Genomic DNA, 19,745 nt, shown 5'->3' on the forward strand with positions numbered 1-19,745 from the left:
TTGGCGGTATTTTTTATTTAAATATTTGTAGCTTCTGTTATTGGGAATCCTTTATTTAGTGAAGAGAGTTTATATTATGATGAAAGATAAAGTAAGAACAAAAACACAAACTTTAAGCCGGAGTTTCCCAAAGTGTGGGACAAGCCAACTCGGTGTGTGTGAAACCTTTGATATATTTTTATTAAAGAAAATAGATAGCAACACCTAAAACGTTGTAATGTGTATCCACCATGTATGACATCTGGTTACATAACTCGATCTTTCACTTATCTAAAAGTAGGTGGCGCGACCAAGAAACTATTTCTATTGATGGAGAGAAACGCGCGATGAGCAACTGCAGTAGACAAACCCTAAGTGGAGGTTCCATATAACATTGAGGTACTTATGTCCCCAAATTAATCGTATGTAAATCAACTAAGAACACATTGATCACAGCTTTTGTTCTTTAAATGAGAGCCTTGATTTGTACACGTATCTGTACAGTTGCTATAACACACAGACAATCACTCTTTGTACCACGAGAAATGTTACTGCTCTAATATTTACTATAAACACTACTTTTTACCAACCTGAACTGAGCCAGTAAGTAGCTGTTTTATGAAGAAAAAAACTAAGCTCCTTCCTATTAGGGTTTATTAATTACCAATCACCTACTCCTGTGTGCAAACAAAACCTACTAAGTTGAAAGAAATGTTAAAAATTCTTATATAACACTTATGATAAAACACTGTTGCTATAGGCGTAGCAACAAAGAGGAATGTGTACTTATTTTCATACAGTTTATATCAACGATAATTCCCTAACATTTACCTGTAGTGTTCTTACTGTGTATATACTAAGCAGTTTCCTCAGACTGAGGAGAAAGTCTTCCTAACAGAATAATACCGACACGTCCAGCATGAATGGAGAAATTATTCTAAAGCCCTTTATGACACAAATACATATCTTTTCCCTTTGCTTCCAGTTATATCACAATCCGACGTCACTTAACGCCTTACAACGACAGTTGAGAGAGTAATGCGTAATGTACGTGTTACAGTCTTATTCACTACAACAATAACTGATATTAATGAGAAATATTCAGGCGGACTTTTCTGTCTAATTGTCTACACGATTGTCATACGGATGAAGCTAGTACTGTCCTTACAATGTGACATTACAAGAAAAATATGTTGGAATATTAATCACTACGTTTTACACTAACTGATTACATGTCTGATAAACTTTACAAGTTTTCTCTAATTAAGGATCTTTAACTGTCAACAATGACAACAAAATATTTAGAGAGTTGTTAAGAAACCACTTTCGCTCCTGGATAAGTATGTAGTAATTTGGATTATAACACAAGATGCGTAATGTTAAGACAACAATATTACAATTACACCCAGCTACGTACCTTATTATTTATATATACAATTACACCCAGCTACGTACCTTATTATTTATATGTACAATTACACCCAGCTACGTACCTTACTATTTATATGTACAATTACACCCAGCTACGTACCTTACTATTTATATGTACAATTACACCCAGCTACGTACCTTATTATTTATATGTACTCCTACCTAAAAGAAGAACTTCCATGAAGACCTAATCGCTTGAGGAATGTGTCTGGAAAACTCGGATATATCGGATTATTTCCTGGAGCAGAGAGAACAGCCATTTCCACAGCAGGCTGTTGGTCGATACTTTCGCTTTCTTGATTTACATTGGCACTTCCTTTGACAATTTCTGTCTCCGACGTCTCCATTAAGTCTGGCATGAGAAATTTGTGTTTCGGTGTTAAAGATAACGCTCGTTTCCTAAACGTATCCTGTTGGAGTATAAACCCATTATCTGAATACATAGTGGAAACAACATGGTTACTTAATCAAAACAAATGTTTTTGCAAGCCAATTCAAAGATGCTGCCTATACATTAGAGAAAAACTAAAAATAAAATGTTAATCAACAGGATAGCCAGATCATTTATGTTGTTCAACTTTATTGCGCATTAAGAACGGGTCTTAGTAGTAAAAGAAATAACAGCAAAGTTATTTGATTAGAGCGAAGAGTAGCATCTCTGAAGTGCAAACAGCCGATGTTGTAATTCAGTGTAGAGTTACTTGTACCTAAACTAGTAAAAACATCAAACAACAAAATAGGATTTAAAACCTAATGTGAGCACAAACAAACAGGGGCTTTAAATCATTGACCTATTCCGTGAATTACACTGCAAGTTAGTCGTAGTTCAGGGTTCGATAAAGTACTTAAAGTATTAGGTCGCCAACTGCTGTTTCATACGACAGCCCAGTGTTTTCTAATATTCAACGAGTTTAAAGTCAGAAAGAAAAATATTAACTTCTGTGTATATAACTAAAATGTACATTTCAGATACAAATAGCCTAATATATTACCTATGAGTTGTAAACATACACACATTACTTCTAAATGTCATCTGAAAATGCGCCATTTGTCACATTCACATCTGTACAAGTATGTCTTCGTATTTTTATGCATGTCTCAGTTGTAAACACTTTCATTAATTACAATACCTAGATGGTGTTTGTAAGAAACAAATGAGTGGTTAAATACCTAGCTATTGTTTGTATGTACAAGATTGAACAAATGGTAATTTAATAACCTGCAAATAGGAATCATATAAATGTAAGGAAACAAAGCTGGAGATACTTCAGACATTATTTACTGAAACTACAAATCCTTATTTTGATTCTAGGTAATAGTATGGATCACTATAGCAAAACTAACGTCATTTGTAATTAGAAAAATTAAAAAAGGGGAATGTCCTGAAACATAGCGACTAGATAATTAACAATAATAACCTAACCTGACTAAACATTTGTCGGCGACATGAGAAAACAGGGTACAAGTCATGTCGCAAAAGGGATTATGTGCAATGCAAATTACAACTTTAACAATTAGTTAGACATGCAGAGAGAAGAAGGAAAATTCCAAGACGAACCATGAATAGCATCAGGCTAACATGCTGTCACCATTATACCTCGAGGTAATACCATCTCTAGAAGGAGCAGATAAAGTATGGTTCCATCGAGACAAAGCATACAACCACAAATACAATTCAACATACCATTTGCACCACAAAATGCGAGTACAAACATATTCACTCATCACAGTTTGCTCTTCTCTCACGAAATTCTGTACTTTTGAAATGCTCAAATGTGAAAATCGTTATTTGCACTCAGACAATGGACTACAGAAAGGAAGTAAAGTAAAAGTTTCGGTATTGCCTTCACAATATTGCGCAAAAGCCTTCAAAAGTGGACACTGCCGAAACAATAATAATAACCAAGACTATCATGTGGAATACCAGGTGACTGGGTTAGACATATAAGAAGCTATTAATATATTCCAGTTAAACTAGATCTTGGCTACTAGTGCTGTACCTCAAGGAACAGTGTACGGGGTTTTGCTTTTTTCTTTGTGCATTAATGATAATGATAGATACCTAACTAATATGTTATTGACGGCATTACGCCGACGTGTATTTGTAGTTGTATTGAGAATTTCTGTTATTGCAGAATGACTTGATTCAACTTGTAAACTTGACAAACATCTGTAAATTATATATTTATATTATATACTGGAATTATAATTTAAACATCACGTTTAATATAATGTAAGTAAAGAATAATGACAGTGTGGATGTGTTTCTTGAGCCATCGAAGCAGTGCTCTGTTGCTGGAAGTAAAACTAATATAATTTTTGGATCTATTTAAACAGTTACCGTTTACAAAGCAGAAGTTAACGTTTTAACGGTTTAGGAAATGTCAGCATTAGTGAAAGCAAGCACTTTTAGGAGTTGAAGAGGGAATTGTTACTTCCTAAAATATAATTGGTGGGTTTATTTTACCTTTCCTTAGAGATGTTTGTGAATGGCTACATTATATGTTACTAGTATGTCATATTACCATAGAACTTGTGTACGCCACTTTGTTTTTAATTACTTTTAAAATCATTATGTCTATAAACAATGTTATACACATGGGTTGAAGATATACTAACTTCCACTTGATTACAGTTAAACTCAAACAAACTTAGTAGGCCAAACATGGAGTTAGAACAACTTCAGTAAACACGTGTGACCCTGAAATACGGCATTTAGGTGGGTCATTCATTCATGTAAACATGACGTGCGGATGACAAATTGTTCTGCACGACGTCCCCGACTGGGTCTACGTCACGAGCTGAAAATATTCAAGAAAAAACATCCCTTGACTTCGTCCCAAGACAACATCAACAGTCTTTTACACTTTCTATGAAACTTCACACAAAGCTGTGCTGTTAAAACTTTGCGCTACCTATTACTCTTAAGCCAAGGATTTCATTTCTGAACCTAAAGTGATTGTGGACTGACGTTTAAACAGTCCTCACGCTTTAATTGCAATTATGCTCAAGTGATTTATAGGCTACTGGATATTTTGTTTGTTTGTTTGTTTTAGAATTTCGCACAAAGCTACTCGACGGCTATCTGTGCTAGCCGTCCCTAATTTAGCAGTGTAAGACTAGAGGGAAGGCAGCTAGTCATCACCACCCACCGCCAACTCTTGGACTACTCTTTTACCAACGAATAGTGGGATTGACTGTAACTTATAACGCCCCCACGGCTGAAAGGGCGAGCATGTTTGGCACGACTTGGATGCGAACCCGCGACCCTCGGATTACGAGTCGCACGCCTTAACACGCTTGGCCATGTCGGACTCCCTACTGGATATAATGGAATAACGTTTAACATAAGATACAGGTGAGTTTTCGTACACCATGGCTCCAATATACAACCAGTGCAGGTTAGCCCTCAAACATGACGTCAACACAACATAAGCGGATTAAGTTACAGTTAACAAGTTTCAACAAGTTCAGATATTCTTCTTTGGACATTTTAAAGTTAAAAAATCACCTCAGATAGCAGGGCCTGATCATTGAAATGTAAATGATGAAAAAATAAATATTGTGTACAGAAACTTTATTATAGTTCTGTCCAATAAAATATTACTGATAAGGGTCTGTCACAGAAACAAGGTCCTCTTAATAAAGTTTAATTTTGAAATGAATTATTCTAATTGTACATTCTGACAAGTAGGAAATGATATTAGCCCTAATATCTGAACCATTTTCATGGATTATAGAATCATTAAAGCCAAAACTGTCATTTTCCTCATTTTTGAGTGTATGTTCATGTTTCTATGTGGATAATCTTTGCACAACTGAATACGTTTCTGTTACAAGTTTGACACGTAATTTGCGAGCTGATGTATGTATAATTAGTTCGTACAAGCTTAAACTGAATATAGTATCAGAATTCCGTATTATTTAAACAATGCCACAAAACTTAAGCACGTCACCCGGTTCTGCATAGTTACCATCTACTTTCTAAACACACAAAATTTAGTTACTCGTTTTCAACTCCCCACAAAATATAATTATTCACACACGGACGACCAGAACTTACAGTACCCAATCATTCATAACGAACTGAAGAAAATGTCCTTGGTTCTAATGTTCTACATGGATTATACATACCATGTTAGAGAAGGTGTCAAGAAATGGACATTGTACATAGAACATGTGGTGAGTAATTCTATAAAGTAGGCGGCCAGCGTGGGTTCTCCTAATAGACGTAGAAACAGAGTTTACTTAACGTATGTTAAACGTAGCCGTGTTGAATTTAATTACACGAAAACACTGCGTTATTAGAATTAAAATACATACATTTTATTTATGTCTTTTCCACGTTGAATGGATGTACAATACCTTATTAAATGAACATGTTTCACAATACATGTTTCTCTTCACAATCAATTACCACTTTAATAGAGACGTTAGATAATAAGACACAACAAGTATTTACTATTATAATAAGAGTAATTTCTAACTTAGTTACGCACCATAGCTCAAACTTCTTAGGAGTTATAATATAACACTATGATCTTTGGTCTAAAAGTTATCCTATTTTTTTCAACAGCACTAAAGATAATTTACAAGTATAAAAACTTTTCATTTTTCATCATCAAGTTATGTAGAAAGAACAAACCAATGAACTCCTCACTCAGGAGAGAAACTCTTTACACACATACACAGATGTTTAATGTTTGATTTCTGTGTTACTGAGAGTTGGAAATGGTAACGTTAAGGAGGCCGCCTACCGAATTTAACATTTGACATAAGTCTGTATTTTTGTTATAGCTGCTGTGTACACGAGGGTAATTGAATCACTGATTTTAGCGTTCTAAATTTATAGACTTATCGCAGTCCCAGCGAGGGACGTTGTAGTGTTGTAACACATTCGAACGCAGATTATAAATGTGAAATAGTTGGGAAGTCTGTAGAATATTTAACACGAGAAAATAAAACAATGTGTATCGTGGTTACTATGTACAAGAAGTTTGATTTGTTTTACATGAGTTAACGCCATTAGTAACGTAGGATTAAAGCAATTTTTGGCAATGTAAAAAGGTTCAAGCTTATAGAAACGTTCATAAGGAAAAAATATTACTGTTACGAGTTTCATTAGATACCCGCCAAAGGAAGAACTGCGCTACAAATCAGGTGTCAGAAGTGGGATATTTTAGTGAAAATAGAACTTGAATCTACTAGAACAAGAATATCAGCTATGGAAGATGGCGACCACGAGTTCAAATAGCTTCATTTGAAAAACGACTTCAACCAGGAAGAAAAATTAATCAGTGAGAAAATAAAACACGTGAAAATCGATTCATTAAATACAAACTATGCCAGTACCACTTCTTTCCGCATAGACTCAGTAGTTGATCTGTTACAAAATATGGAATATGAGGACGCATTTTGGTCTACACGTGTTACAGCTACACCATTTGTTACTGAAAGATATCTGGTTTACTTCAGACACAATATTACTCAATTTAGTTCCAAAATTTATCTGGATTAATTCCACAAGATAATTTTAAAAACCCGCCAATAAAGGAACTACGCTACAATGTTGTTTAATTTAAAGTTTCTTGTTTTTCGCACAAAGCTACACGAGGGCTATCTGTACTAGCCGTCCCTAATTTAGCAGTGTAAGACTAGAGGGAAGGCAACTAGTCATCACCACCCACCGCCAACTCTTGGGCTACTCTTTTACCAACGAATAGTGGGATTGACCGTCACATTATAATACCCCCAAGGCTGAAAGGGCGAGTATGTTTGGTGCTACGGGGATTCGAACCCTCGACCCTCAGATTACGAGTCGAGCACCATGCCGAGCCAAACTATTGAAATTAGTGTAGAGATCAGTGAAAGTTATTTTATGATAAACAGAGGTATAAAACTGCTTAGCTCCTTTGGTAACCCTGACGATAGTTGTGTAATATATATATATATAATCATTGTTTTATCCGTTCATTTACTGCTGCGAACTCGCGACCCTCGAATTAGGAGTCGCACGCCTTAACACGCTTGGCCAACTCTTGGGCTACTCTTTTACCAACAAATAGTGGGATTGACCGTCATTTTATAACGCCCCCACGGCTGAAAGGGCGAGCATGTTTGGCGCGATGGGGATGCGAACCCGCAATCCTCAGATTACGAGTTGCACGCCTTAACACGCTTGGCCATGCCGGGCCTTTAATTTAAAGTATTGTAGCGTTATGTAGTATATGTTTTGCACACGCAAGTGCTACTGACATCTCTATCAATTAAAGTCAACAACCAGACATTCTAACTACACATGTTCTCACCAACAGTGGTACTCTTCGAAACGTGACCTATTTTAGTATTGAGTGTTGAAATCAAGCCTCATAAAATAACACTAAATATGGTTTGGCGTGAGTTAACATATATCCCGTTGTGTTTTTTTTTTTAATATAAATATAACAAGTGCAGGGTTAACGAAAATACTTCGTTTATAGTTATTTAATTGTTTAGTCACATTGTAAAGTATTGTTAAAAAATTTCTCCTCCTTTCATGGCCGGTTTCTAGTTAGATAAAATATAAGTTCTCCTTTCGTCAAAAGTTAATAACTAGTCCTTTATGAAGTTTAACTTTGCTATGACTGCAAGCATAACATTTCTCCTAGTTTTTGAATTCCAGTAATTATGAAACATGCTACACGTATACACATTAAGCAGAAAATTATACTGCAAGTTTTAGTAATAGATTCAGAGTGCGAATATTTTAAATGCTTCGTGATTTTAATCTGAATATAAAACAACCGTAGCAATATGGTATTTGGAAGATGTTTCATTAACAGTTGGAAAAGCATAACCAAACCTTGAAATTAAGATGTTTAAATTACCTAAAGTATACTTAGATACCTTTTACTAATTTTATTCGAACAGCCACACACGTATGCACAATCTCATTAGACAGACAACACTGACGAAGTATTGTTCACATTAATACATCCGAGTAAATAAAGTTAACGACAAATGTAACAAGACGGAGATATTACATAATTTGATTTATGCGTTTGAAAAGTTGAACATAACTTAGCCTTTAACTTACCTGATGATAACGACGAAAGAATTTTTTTTCTAAACTTTGTATGCTTGTCAGATAATATTACAAATATAAAAACAACAAAACAATACATTAAGATGGCGTCTTACTCTTACACAGATGCAAAAAGTAAGTGGACCTGTATCAAAAATTTGTCATTGAACAGATCAATTAAACAATCAGTTGGTAACAATTGTTGATAATATAACATTAAACAAATTACCTACGCATAGCAAATGTATATTTTAATTAATGGAATGAAGTAATTGGTGAAACATTAAAGATAATAACTAGTATCATCAGTATCCAATGAATAATTTAATAAGTTTATTTGTGATATTTAAAAAAAATTAAAAACTATTAAAGAAGTTGTAACTGTACAAGTATATTAGTACTGTACGTCCATGTAACTATGATACTTTGCAGGGTGTCACCAAAACCGGTAAGGAAGTTCATTATGTTCATGTGGCCCTACATACAAATTTTAAGTACTTCGTTCTGCGTTTTGAGGTTTTTATCGGATTTTTTAAACTACTTCTTCATCCACTCTTTATGGATTTTTACGAAATATGATATGAATGTTTACGGTGTCTATACAGAGATACACACAAAGTTGCAGTTTCATATTTTGTGTTTTGCTGTTTACATGGGCCTTCTTCTTTTCAGTTGCAAATATGAAAGTAACTTTTCATGTTTTTAGATAACCTTTCGTTAATCACGAATTTACGTCCGTACACGGGACGGATTCTCCAATTACTTGAACAATATTTCTTTAATAGTTATCAAGCAACTCGAGTCTAGTGCTATTCCACTGCCATACATGTTTAGTACTGAAAAAATATTTTCAATTTCTTTAAAAAGAGCAAAAATACTGATTTTTTTGAAAAGGGTGATAAAAGACAAATTAATAATTATCAACAACTGTATAAAGTTTATTCTAAAAGTACTAGAAATATCAATTTAAATACGATTTTGGGATTTTGTTAATAAAATATGATTTATATCCTGAATATCAGTATCTATGTCGTAAGGCAATATATTCACATTATATTCGAAATTATTATTGACAATATGAAAACATTTTGTTATAGCAATGTTTTTAAGGATAATTTAAAGTTTTGTGTGAGCTATAAAACTATACAACATGTAAATAAAACATAATCGGTTACTTAAAAAACAGAGTTTAAAGAGCTAGCTCTGAAAACATATATTCTGATGAATGTATAAAAATATGTTTGGTTTCTCAGAGTTGTGTTCTGGGGTCACTGTTATAATAATAATATATCAGATTTATTATTTGATATAAAGCATGTTTTATTTATGGATAATACAATTTTAGCTCACAAGTCTAGTGATTTGTAAATTGTACTTTTTCACAAAAATAAAATATGAAAACAATACTTGAATACAAAAGTTTTGGGTATGGTCTTAGCACATAATGACTATTGGAAAAATCGTTGCAAGTATAACAAAAAACAAAAATATTAGTTAGCAGGAAATTATGGCTTTTGATAGCTTTGTATCATACTCCTAGTTATCCACATTTAATATAAATACAAATATATTAAATATTTGTGAAAGTCCATAAGAATATAATTAATTCTCCATTGCTTCTTCAAAGAAAAAAAATAGTAATTTTTGGGTTTAAATTATCAAGTTTCTGTGTATCAGTTAAATAAGAAAAGCCATATTAAATATTCACGAAGTTGTTACTTAGTAGGTAATTTTATGTTTACGATAAAAATAGATATACCCAGTCTTCCACACATTATGTTTAAACAAGACAATGATTGTCATAATTCAGTAAATAAATGTTTAGAAGTTTGATGTTCAATAACTTTTATAGCGGTAACATTTGAAATGCTACACTCAATAACATGGAAGAAATTAGCTGAATAACAACAACAAAAACTCGTTTTAAAAAAAGTGTTTTTAAATATATAATTTATTTGGTTATTTTAATTTATATTAATATTTATATATAATATTGTTATTTACTGGTGTGTGTGTGTGTAATACCATTCTATGTACTTATAAAAACGTATTTCTAAATTAATTATACTTCTTCATTTGTTAGAGCAGTGTTTCCCAAAATTTAAATTGTGGTGAACCCTAACTCAGGGAAGGTTCTGTTATGTCCCATTCTTCCAGTAAAATAATTTTCGCAAGTGATAACAAAGTCAACAATTCTTTTACTTGTTCTTAATATGATTTTAAAAATGGAAAAACGCTTGTGAGCACGAGTGAATGTCAGAACAAAAAAATAATACAAAAGTATTGAGAGAAGGGTGATAGTTTCGTTAGGTTATCGTTGTCTCCTACCCACATTAAGCACATAAATAAAGTTGACTCGTGTTTGATGATATTTAATAAACTGATCTAGATGCATTTCCAACTAAAATTTCGTATGCCTTGCCATTATTTATATTACGATAAATTAGATCATATTTCTCACTCATCTTCTACGACGAACCAAAGGAAGAAAAGTCGTGTACCACAACATTCTAGTTTCGAAGCTCAAGTTCTAGGGCGAGCGTTCATGTTTTACTTCAACGTAATGTGTTTTATTTAATAGTTATCGATTATTATAGACGAAAAACTGTTGTATTTATGACATACAAAGCGTTGCTTGAGTGGGGCGAGATTATGTATGTCTAACAACAAGCAGCAGATATTCTAAAACAATGTAACAATATATTAAAAGTATAGTTTGTATACTAAATGCTACACTTTGTATAGAAGTAGTTTTCTGTTTTTGAAGGGGTCTTTATACTTCTCGGGACGACGATATTGTTACATTCAGCCGACAAATCGAGGCAAACAGTTCTTCAACTAAAATGTTTTGTTTTTTAACTTCTGTATGCGCTGTCATGCGCGTGCCACATGTACGTGCGTTTCATGCGATACTGTCACCTCCTGTTATACACGAGGGCGTCGTTTACCGTTTATACTTCCTTAAAAGGATACAGCTTTTCCACATAATATTAAATTCAAAATAAACGCTTAAAGGCGTTTGAGAACTAGAACTTTGTCTCTCACTTCTGAACAGTCCAGTTTCTCATTAACATGACCATATCAATTCTTGTTCTAGAGATTTAATGGCGCACTATCTATAATTACGTGACTAGCAAGTTTATTTCCTATTACGCTACCTAGGTAACCACCTAGGACCCAGCACTTTCAGGGTGACAAGAGTGAGAAGGAAAGTTCATGTAAATCCCCCCTCTTCCTTTCAGACCACTGGACCTGACGGGGGAGCTTACAGCGCTTCACTCAAATCCCTTGTTTTTAATTAACTTCTGAAATTTACTTTTACTTCTGAAATGTAACATTTCTTTTGTTGTTGTTTTTCGCTGGAGGGAGGGCTCGTTATGAAATATTCATTGCTCAAGCAAAGCATAATTTTCATAGGCTTCAATTTTGTTTGTTTACAGAGTCATCAAATATAAAAAAATCAAACCCCTCTTTTTGTTTGTTTACAGAGCCATCAAATAAAAAAATCAAACCCCTCTTGCCACGCGCATCTGTCTCATCCTTTCTTTCAGGATTTGTCAATAGCTGTTTTCTTACGTTTAATATTATTAATATTTATAACCAATACAGAGACAAAGTCTTCATCTATCAGATGAAGTATTTTATTATGTTGATTATTGTACAGAAAAAAAATTTAAATTCATATTTTACTACAAAATTGGTTCTTACGGAAAACACTTTGACTTGCTTGAATGAGTTTGTAATGGTTTTTGTATTCACGAGGTCCAACAAAGTAATTGTACACGTTAAGGTATTACACACTAGACCAGTGATGGCGAACCTTTTAGAGATTGCCTCAATTGGAACCCAAAATTATTTTGTCTATCCGAACGTGCCAGGATTTTCATAAAAATGACAGTTACTTTCCAATAAAAAACCGACTTTTTGATAAGTATCTTTATTTTAAAAAAAAGTCGAATTACAAAAGTTTCAATGAAACTAATAAATAGCCTTGACTTAAAATTTGCATATTTTGTCCTGAATTTTATTAAATCAATGCAATCTCTGCTGTTGTGAACACTGGGATAACTTGTTAATTGATGGTTCATATTTTGTTAATTTGAGAGCAACACATGCAGCACTCAGTTCATCTGTAAGCTTGTTTCTTCTGTCTGATTTGATGAAATTCAAAGTTGAAAACAGCTGCGTAAGATGATCCAAACAAAGTAAGAAGAGCTATTCCAAGTAATTTCATTTACTTAAAATTAACTGGTAAAGAATTCCACACTTTAAGAATTTCATTTTCACAACTCTTTGCAACGTTTTCTTCCAAGATCCTTCCACACTCTATTTTCTCAAGTGTTTTACGCAGGGCACAGAATTTATTAGTCCAAGTATAGTTTTCCTGAAATTCTACCAGCTCCATTTCTAGAGTTTTCAAACCCAACCAGTGTAAACAGGGAAGATCGAGATCTTCAAATTCAGTTTTATCGGGAAAGGTAAGAAAATAAAGTTTTTTCTATCTTTCGAAACTGCATAAATCTGTTACTAAAATTCTCCTTCGCTACCGCGATAATGCTTGAAAATTCTTTGGAGATTTCCTGTTTGCTTAAGGAACAGTCCGCAAATGTTGTCGAGTTTTCTAAATGCATTTTCAGATTTGGAAAATATTTGAGTTCCCACCTTCGATGTCTTTTTCAAAACTTGCAATTTTCTCTCAAATGCCTTTATATCACAGAACATTCTTTCTGCTGTTTTCCTACTCCTTGTAGTTTTGTGTTCAGTGCACTGAAGTGTGATATAAAGTCTGTAAAGAACATGAGGTTATTAAGCCAAGCCACATCAGTGAGCTGTGGAAAGTCTTGTCCTTTTTCATGCATAAAAAATCTAATTCCGTTCAAGCAAGCAATAAATCTTTCCAGAAAACGTTCTCTGCTCAACCATCGGACATTGTTATACATAATTAAAGTACTATATTGTGCTTGAACCTCATCAAGAAGTGTTTGAAACTGACGAAAATGAAGCGCACGAGTCATAATGTAATTCACCATTTTTGTAACATCTTTGAGTATATCATCTAATTTTTTGCTACTTTCTTTTGCACAAAGAGCTTCTTGATGTATAATACAATGAAACTGGATGACTTGATGTTTTATTTTGTTCTCAAACAACTTTATGAAACCAGATGTTGACCCAACCATACATGGTGCTCCATCACTAGTGATCGAAACTGTCTTTTCGGGCTTAATACTTTGTGTCAAAAAACATTCCATCACAGCATTGTAAATATCTACTCCTTGTGTTCTTTCGGTTAAAGAAATCAGTTTCACCAATTCTTCCCTCATGGAGTCACCAACAGCATAACGCAAAATTACTGCTAACCTTGCATGATTATTTATATCCCTACTCTCATCCAAACACATGGAGTAACAAGAAGCCTTTTGTAAATCAGTACTGAGTTGTTGATTGACATCATTTGCCATACGTAAGATACGATCTTTCACGGTATTTCTGCTAAGTGGTACCTCACAGATTCGTTGTAAAATTTCACGTTTATTTGAAAAATCACTAAAAGGGAATCACTTCCAGCTAACATAGTCGTTTTTATGAAATCTCCATCAGATAGAGACTTACCATGTTTAGCGATACATAATGAAATTTGAAAGCTTGCCTTCGTCAAATGATTAGGTTTAGAAAGAAAGTTTCCAAGATTAAGACATTGAGAATGATATTTCCTCAGTTCGTTTGCAAGAAATTCCTCCTTTTCTGTTTCATCAAGTTCAGCAACATTTTTGTGGTTGGTTTCAAAATGCCGTTTGACACTTGAAGTACGACACACAACACTTTCACCACATAACATACATAACGCTTTTCCGTTGCGTTCAATGGTTCCAAATAATTTTGTCCAATTTTCTTGAAATAATCGTTCACTATCCATTAGCTTTGCCTTCTTTGCATTCATTTTGGTATAACTTAAACACACAAAAGTAAAGTTTAATGAAACAAACTTTTAAAAATTTACTTAAACAAAGAACAGTTAAATATTTAAACAAATTAAATTGGCCCGTTTCGTTAATGTAGCTTTTTTAATGCCATGATAATGTGGAGTACAAAATTTAAAACTAAACACGATTGGTTGAAAAATATTCTCAAGTTAATCAATAGTTTATAATGTTTTGCATTTTTAGCTGCATTTAGCTTGTATTATATTCAAATTTTCAATAAAATTACAAAGAATGATTTATGACAAGTTTTCTGTTTTTTGTATAATTCTTCATGATTGCAGAATAATAAGTAACCGATATAATTATTTATTCATATTGGTTGAAGACCAATACGAATAGATGTAATGACTTACGATGCCACCCCCGTCGTTCAAAGGGTTCGACATGCAACCTGTAGGGATAATATCCCTAATATATCCCTGGGATATATTATAGTATTAATCTAACCCGAAGTAGAGACAAGGGCTGACGTTAAGGCGCTTTAAACTGGGAACAACGATTTCCCAGGCTTTACCGATATCCAATCCTTCTCATCGATCCTACCGGGAATATCCCTAGTTCTAGTGTTAGCTACACTTACGCGCATTGCCTCCTCTGCACCACGAGGAGGCCCTGAAAATCGAAGTACTTGAACCCTAGTGCTCTCAGGTCATGCCACCTCTCATAATTACCTAGCTCGCTACATACTTCTTAGCAAAGATGCGGGAATCCTATCACGTGCCAGCAATCGTGGCCTTGCGTGCCACCTCTGGCACGCGTGCCACAGGTTCGCCATCACTGCACTAGACTATTGTGTTGCGTCGTTGATCCACAACTCGGCAGAGTGCTGAACAATTAATTCCCATTATTTGTACCCTTTAGTCGATACCTCGATCATGCCTCAGCCGTAACTTCTCGTATTGATAAGACATTACAATGGATAATTTGACTAACACATAATAATATACGAACGATAATGGTAGAATTTGTACAACAGCTTCAGTGGTAACATTGATATACCGTAGACTCATAGAAATTGCGCACACGTAGCTATACTCGTTTCTATATTGTTTGCCCCTTTTCCAAGTTAGCGATCGCGTTACTGGGCAAAATCACATAACTATGACATCATGCCGACATCAAGATATATTAGAAAGCCAGAATAACTGTGGTAGTTATCAGACATTCTCTGCCTTTTTTTTTATGTTATTATTTTATGAGCCGTCGGGGTGTATAATGTGACGGTCAATCCCACTATTCGTTGGTAAAAGAGTAGCCCAAGAGTTGGCGGTGGGTGGTGATGACTAGCTGCCTTCCCTCTAGTCTTACACTGCTAAATTAGGGACGGCTAGCACAGATAGCCCTCGAGTAGCTTTGTGCGAAATTCCAAAACAAACAAACAATTATTTTATGTTCTTTGGTGTATTATTTAATTAAATAAACATTATGGTTAGGTGTCTTGGATGACCGACAGGAAAAAAAAAGTGCGGATCAATAAGTATTTTATTTCTTGTTCTTCATGTGTAATCTTTATTTATTATGCTGAAAGTAACTAAAATGTAAAAGTACGAAATCTTACATTAGTTAAGGCTTTGGTTAAAATAAATAAAATACTAAAATATTTTCATTAGACACTGGTGAGTAGCTCGGAGTCATTTATATTTGATAGTTTACAACTTATAATGGCGCGAATAGTAGTTATACACGGCTTAATTATATGCATATTGTTACGATAAACAAATGAAGTTTCATCTTAGAAAGACAAAATTGTGATTTTCTAATTTTTGGTGGTTACGAGGTCAGTAAAATTAACCAACTTTATATAATTGGGGTTGACAAAATAACAGAAAATAAAGTTTTACTGTGAAAAAAACACGTTTAAAATGTATTTGAGGAGTTTTAGAGATTATGCAAATGATAGATGTCATTTGCAAGGTAAAGAAAAATATTATTAAACTTAACATGAAAGTCACTTTACACGCAGACAGGTGAAAAGAAAGGGCACAATATATTCTTGTACAAGTATTTAATAAAAAATACTCCATTTAAAAGTTGTACAAACGACATAACATATCAAAATTTATGGTATTAAAACTATATACGAGTAAAATTCTTCACCCCTGGGATCTGGTCCAGAGAGAATTCGTAATTGGCTCAATGTTCACTGTGTCGAAACTTAGGCAGTTATTACAGTTGAATATTTTACCGGTGCATTCCGAACTTCATGAACATAGTACTATGCATGCGCATAGGATACATACATGATAAAGTGTGAAAATATTGTGTGTCATTTGGAGGGAAGTTCCGAGAAATGAATATTAACTTTTTAACTTTGATATAATAAACTCAAACCTTACGACACTCGCTGTGTTGTTGTAGAGAGAAAGTCTTGATTTATACGTTATGCCAAGCAAAGAGGAACGTGATTTGCAACTGTTTTTTTTTTATTTGAGTATCATACCCACCAGTAGGTTAACACCTTTCACGATACTAAGTGTACCCTTATCCATGTTAAACGAAGAGATTCAAATTATCACAACTCAATCCCTTACCTTGCAATTACTATAACTTATAAGGCGGTTAACCGTATATTTTTCCAATTTACTAACTGATCCAAATCCATCAAAAGCTTCTTAATATCCTCAGTACAGCTGGATGTACTCAATAGTTTAATATTCTCAGCGAAATTCACTCCTTTGTTAAGTCTATATTAGTATCAATTACGCAAATGAGAAAGATCGGAGCACTGACCCCTGAAGCTCACCATTAGTATCAAGGGTACAGTTTGGCTGGCCCCCCAGTGGCACAGTGGTATTTTTGTGGAAGCGCACCACTAAAAACCGGGTTTCGATACCCGTGATGGGCAGAGTACAGATAGTCTATTGTGTAGCTTTTGCTTAATTCTAAACAAACAGTTTGACTGAATTCCAAAAATAACAATATATTGCTCTTGTCACAAGGTTCTCTCGTCCAATTCCAAACACCTAACAATCCAATAGAATAGCCCTTTCCACCTTCCTTTTACCAACGCGAATTTTTTAGCTTATTTTTTGTGGCACCATAACAAAAGTTATTTTTAATCGATATATAACACCAGATCTATAACCGTCTCATCGCTCACATTATAATTGAATTAGTAACATAGTCAAATATTATGAAATCTAATTCGTATAGCATTTTCATTTTAAAATAGTGTTTGCAATTTTAGAAAATATAATTTGCGTTAGAACATTTTGCATAACACGTGGTAACAAGGTTAAGTAGCTTTTGACAGTTGACACATACTTATGCTAATTGATTTGCCAAAACGCGAAAGTTAAAACCTTCCCAAGACTAGTTTAATATTTATCAGATAAACTGCTAATTAACCGAGTTTTCGTTTTTGTTCGTTACAAGTCAAACAGCTTGTGTGAAAAGTAATCTAAAACATAACTCACCTCAATGACATCTATCAAGCCAGACAGTAAATTGTGACTCGATCTCAGCTCAGGAAAGACAAAACTTATCAAAAGTATGCAGGCACTCACTACCAAATATGCCCAACTCACACGTAGGAACTATTTATATTTTAGTACGCAAACAGAAAACGTGTGACAAAATACACTACCTACTACGTTTCACACATTTTGAGAAATAGACATTTTATTATTAGCATCGCTCTTAATTTATTTTAATTCTCGGCGGTAAAACATTAACTTCGTTACGTTTTCCTTAATCAAACTTTCGACCTATTTGTAAACAGACTTTTAACGTCATTGCCTTTACAGGAAGTGGAATATATGGTCTTACACATGCTACCACAACGCCCACTATGAAATTCATAATTTATGCTGAACACGTTCTCTGGTTTAGAAAAAAAAAAAAAAAGAGTCAAGGGTTTTGTCTTTTTTGTTTGCATGATGAAAGAATGAAGTCATTGGTAAAATAATAACTTTTTTATACGTTGTTACATTTATAAAGATGAAAAGGTTTAGCCTGAAAGTTAGTAGCTTTAGTTTCACTTTTTTTGTTACTCAGTGTAGAAGTGGAAGATTACCATAAGAAAAGTGATAACATATAACAATCTAGAAAATAATGATTGGTTGGTTGATTTGGTGTTTTATGACACAAAGCAGCAAGGCTATCTATGCCAAACATCAGGTAAAGAGATAAAATTAAAGTAAATTTAGTAAAATTCATAAAAGGAAATTAAAGTGAGACAAAACAAAGTTTTTTTAAAAAAAAGAATACAACCAATGTTTACATCTAGTCTACAGCATTAAGAGAAAAACTACAGTAATACATGTTGTAAAGGACTTTCTGTAATATAACTGTAATTATCATAACTTGCCAGGAAGACTAAGAGATAAGTACAAAAAACAGCGTCAGTCACCTAAAGTTGGCTTTTTCAGTCCTGGTTCCGAGTTATTTGACGTTATGGCCATTTTTGAAAAGTAATAAAGTTTTAAAAGAACTGTAGCAAAATTTTAATAATAACTCGTCAGGATGACTAACAGGTAGTTCAAACATCAACATTAGATACCTGAAGTTTGCATTTCCAGTCCTGGTTTTGAGTTATTTAACGTTACGGCCATTTTCTAATTTCAAATTGAACTAGATGGACCGTGATTCTTAAAAGAGAGTCACATTAAAAAGGTCTAATGTATATATTTAAAAAACTTAAATGGCATTAAAAAGATTAGTGGCCTTTAAAAACCTAAAAAAATATTTCAAAGGTGGACAGTGTCACCATCACTAATAACACTGTCTAAAGTTATGGACAAACCTTGGGACAGAACATGTTTAAAATGGTACCGTCGTTGAGAGTCATAACGAGTAATGCTTAGATTCTATGTGATCCAGGGCAAGAGAAATGGCGTACAGTTCAGCAGTGAACATAGAAGCTGTAGAGGAGATTCTGCGTGCAACCACCAAACCACAACCACAACAAACCATGACAGACCCAGACAGTCACTTGATTTTGAACCTTCTGTATAAATAGAAACGGAAGGATGGTTCGAAAGATGTTCAGCAAATAGCAGACAGTATTTCCAGTCAGGAGTGTCTACTTTTCTCAGATGACTTAAAGATAGGTCACATTTGGGGATTGTAAAAAGATTGTGGGTTGGGCTTACCAGTGAATACAGCAATGTTATTCAAGGACAGACCCAATTTATCCAACTGCGCCTGGACACGAAGGCCAAAAGGAGCAATGGCAAGTCGTTTGTTCTGAAAATGTATGGCCCACCGAGAAAGAAAAACACAACCCCAGGTGGGATGCTTTTGTAAGGAACAAAGTTTTGAAGCATATAGTAAAAACAGCTTCAAAC

The 19,745-nt window shown here is 34.0% G+C and overlaps 1 protein-coding gene across 7 annotated transcripts in view; it reads right to left on the reverse strand.

The window, feature by feature from the left end:
- LOC143232363 (uncharacterized) overlaps nt 1–19,745 on the reverse strand; it is a 69,391-nt gene that overhangs the window by 19,154 nt on the left and 30,492 nt on the right. For all 7 annotated transcript variants that reach the window (XR_013017505.1, XR_013017504.1, XM_076467700.1 and 4 more), the window contains exon 6: nt 1,573–1,820. Coding sequence is in view for 5 of the 7 variants with exons in the window: in XM_076467700.1 (XP_076323815.1) it covers nt 1,573–1,820 (248 nt within the window). In the remaining 2 variants the exon portion in view is untranslated. The remainder of the gene's footprint in view (nt 1–1,572; nt 1,821–19,745) is intronic.

Source organism: Tachypleus tridentatus, chromosome 11, assembly GCF_004210375.1.
Source record: "Tachypleus tridentatus isolate NWPU-2018 chromosome 11, ASM421037v1, whole genome shotgun sequence".
Classification (NCBI taxonomy): Eukaryota; Metazoa; Arthropoda; class Merostomata; order Xiphosura; family Limulidae; genus Tachypleus; species Tachypleus tridentatus.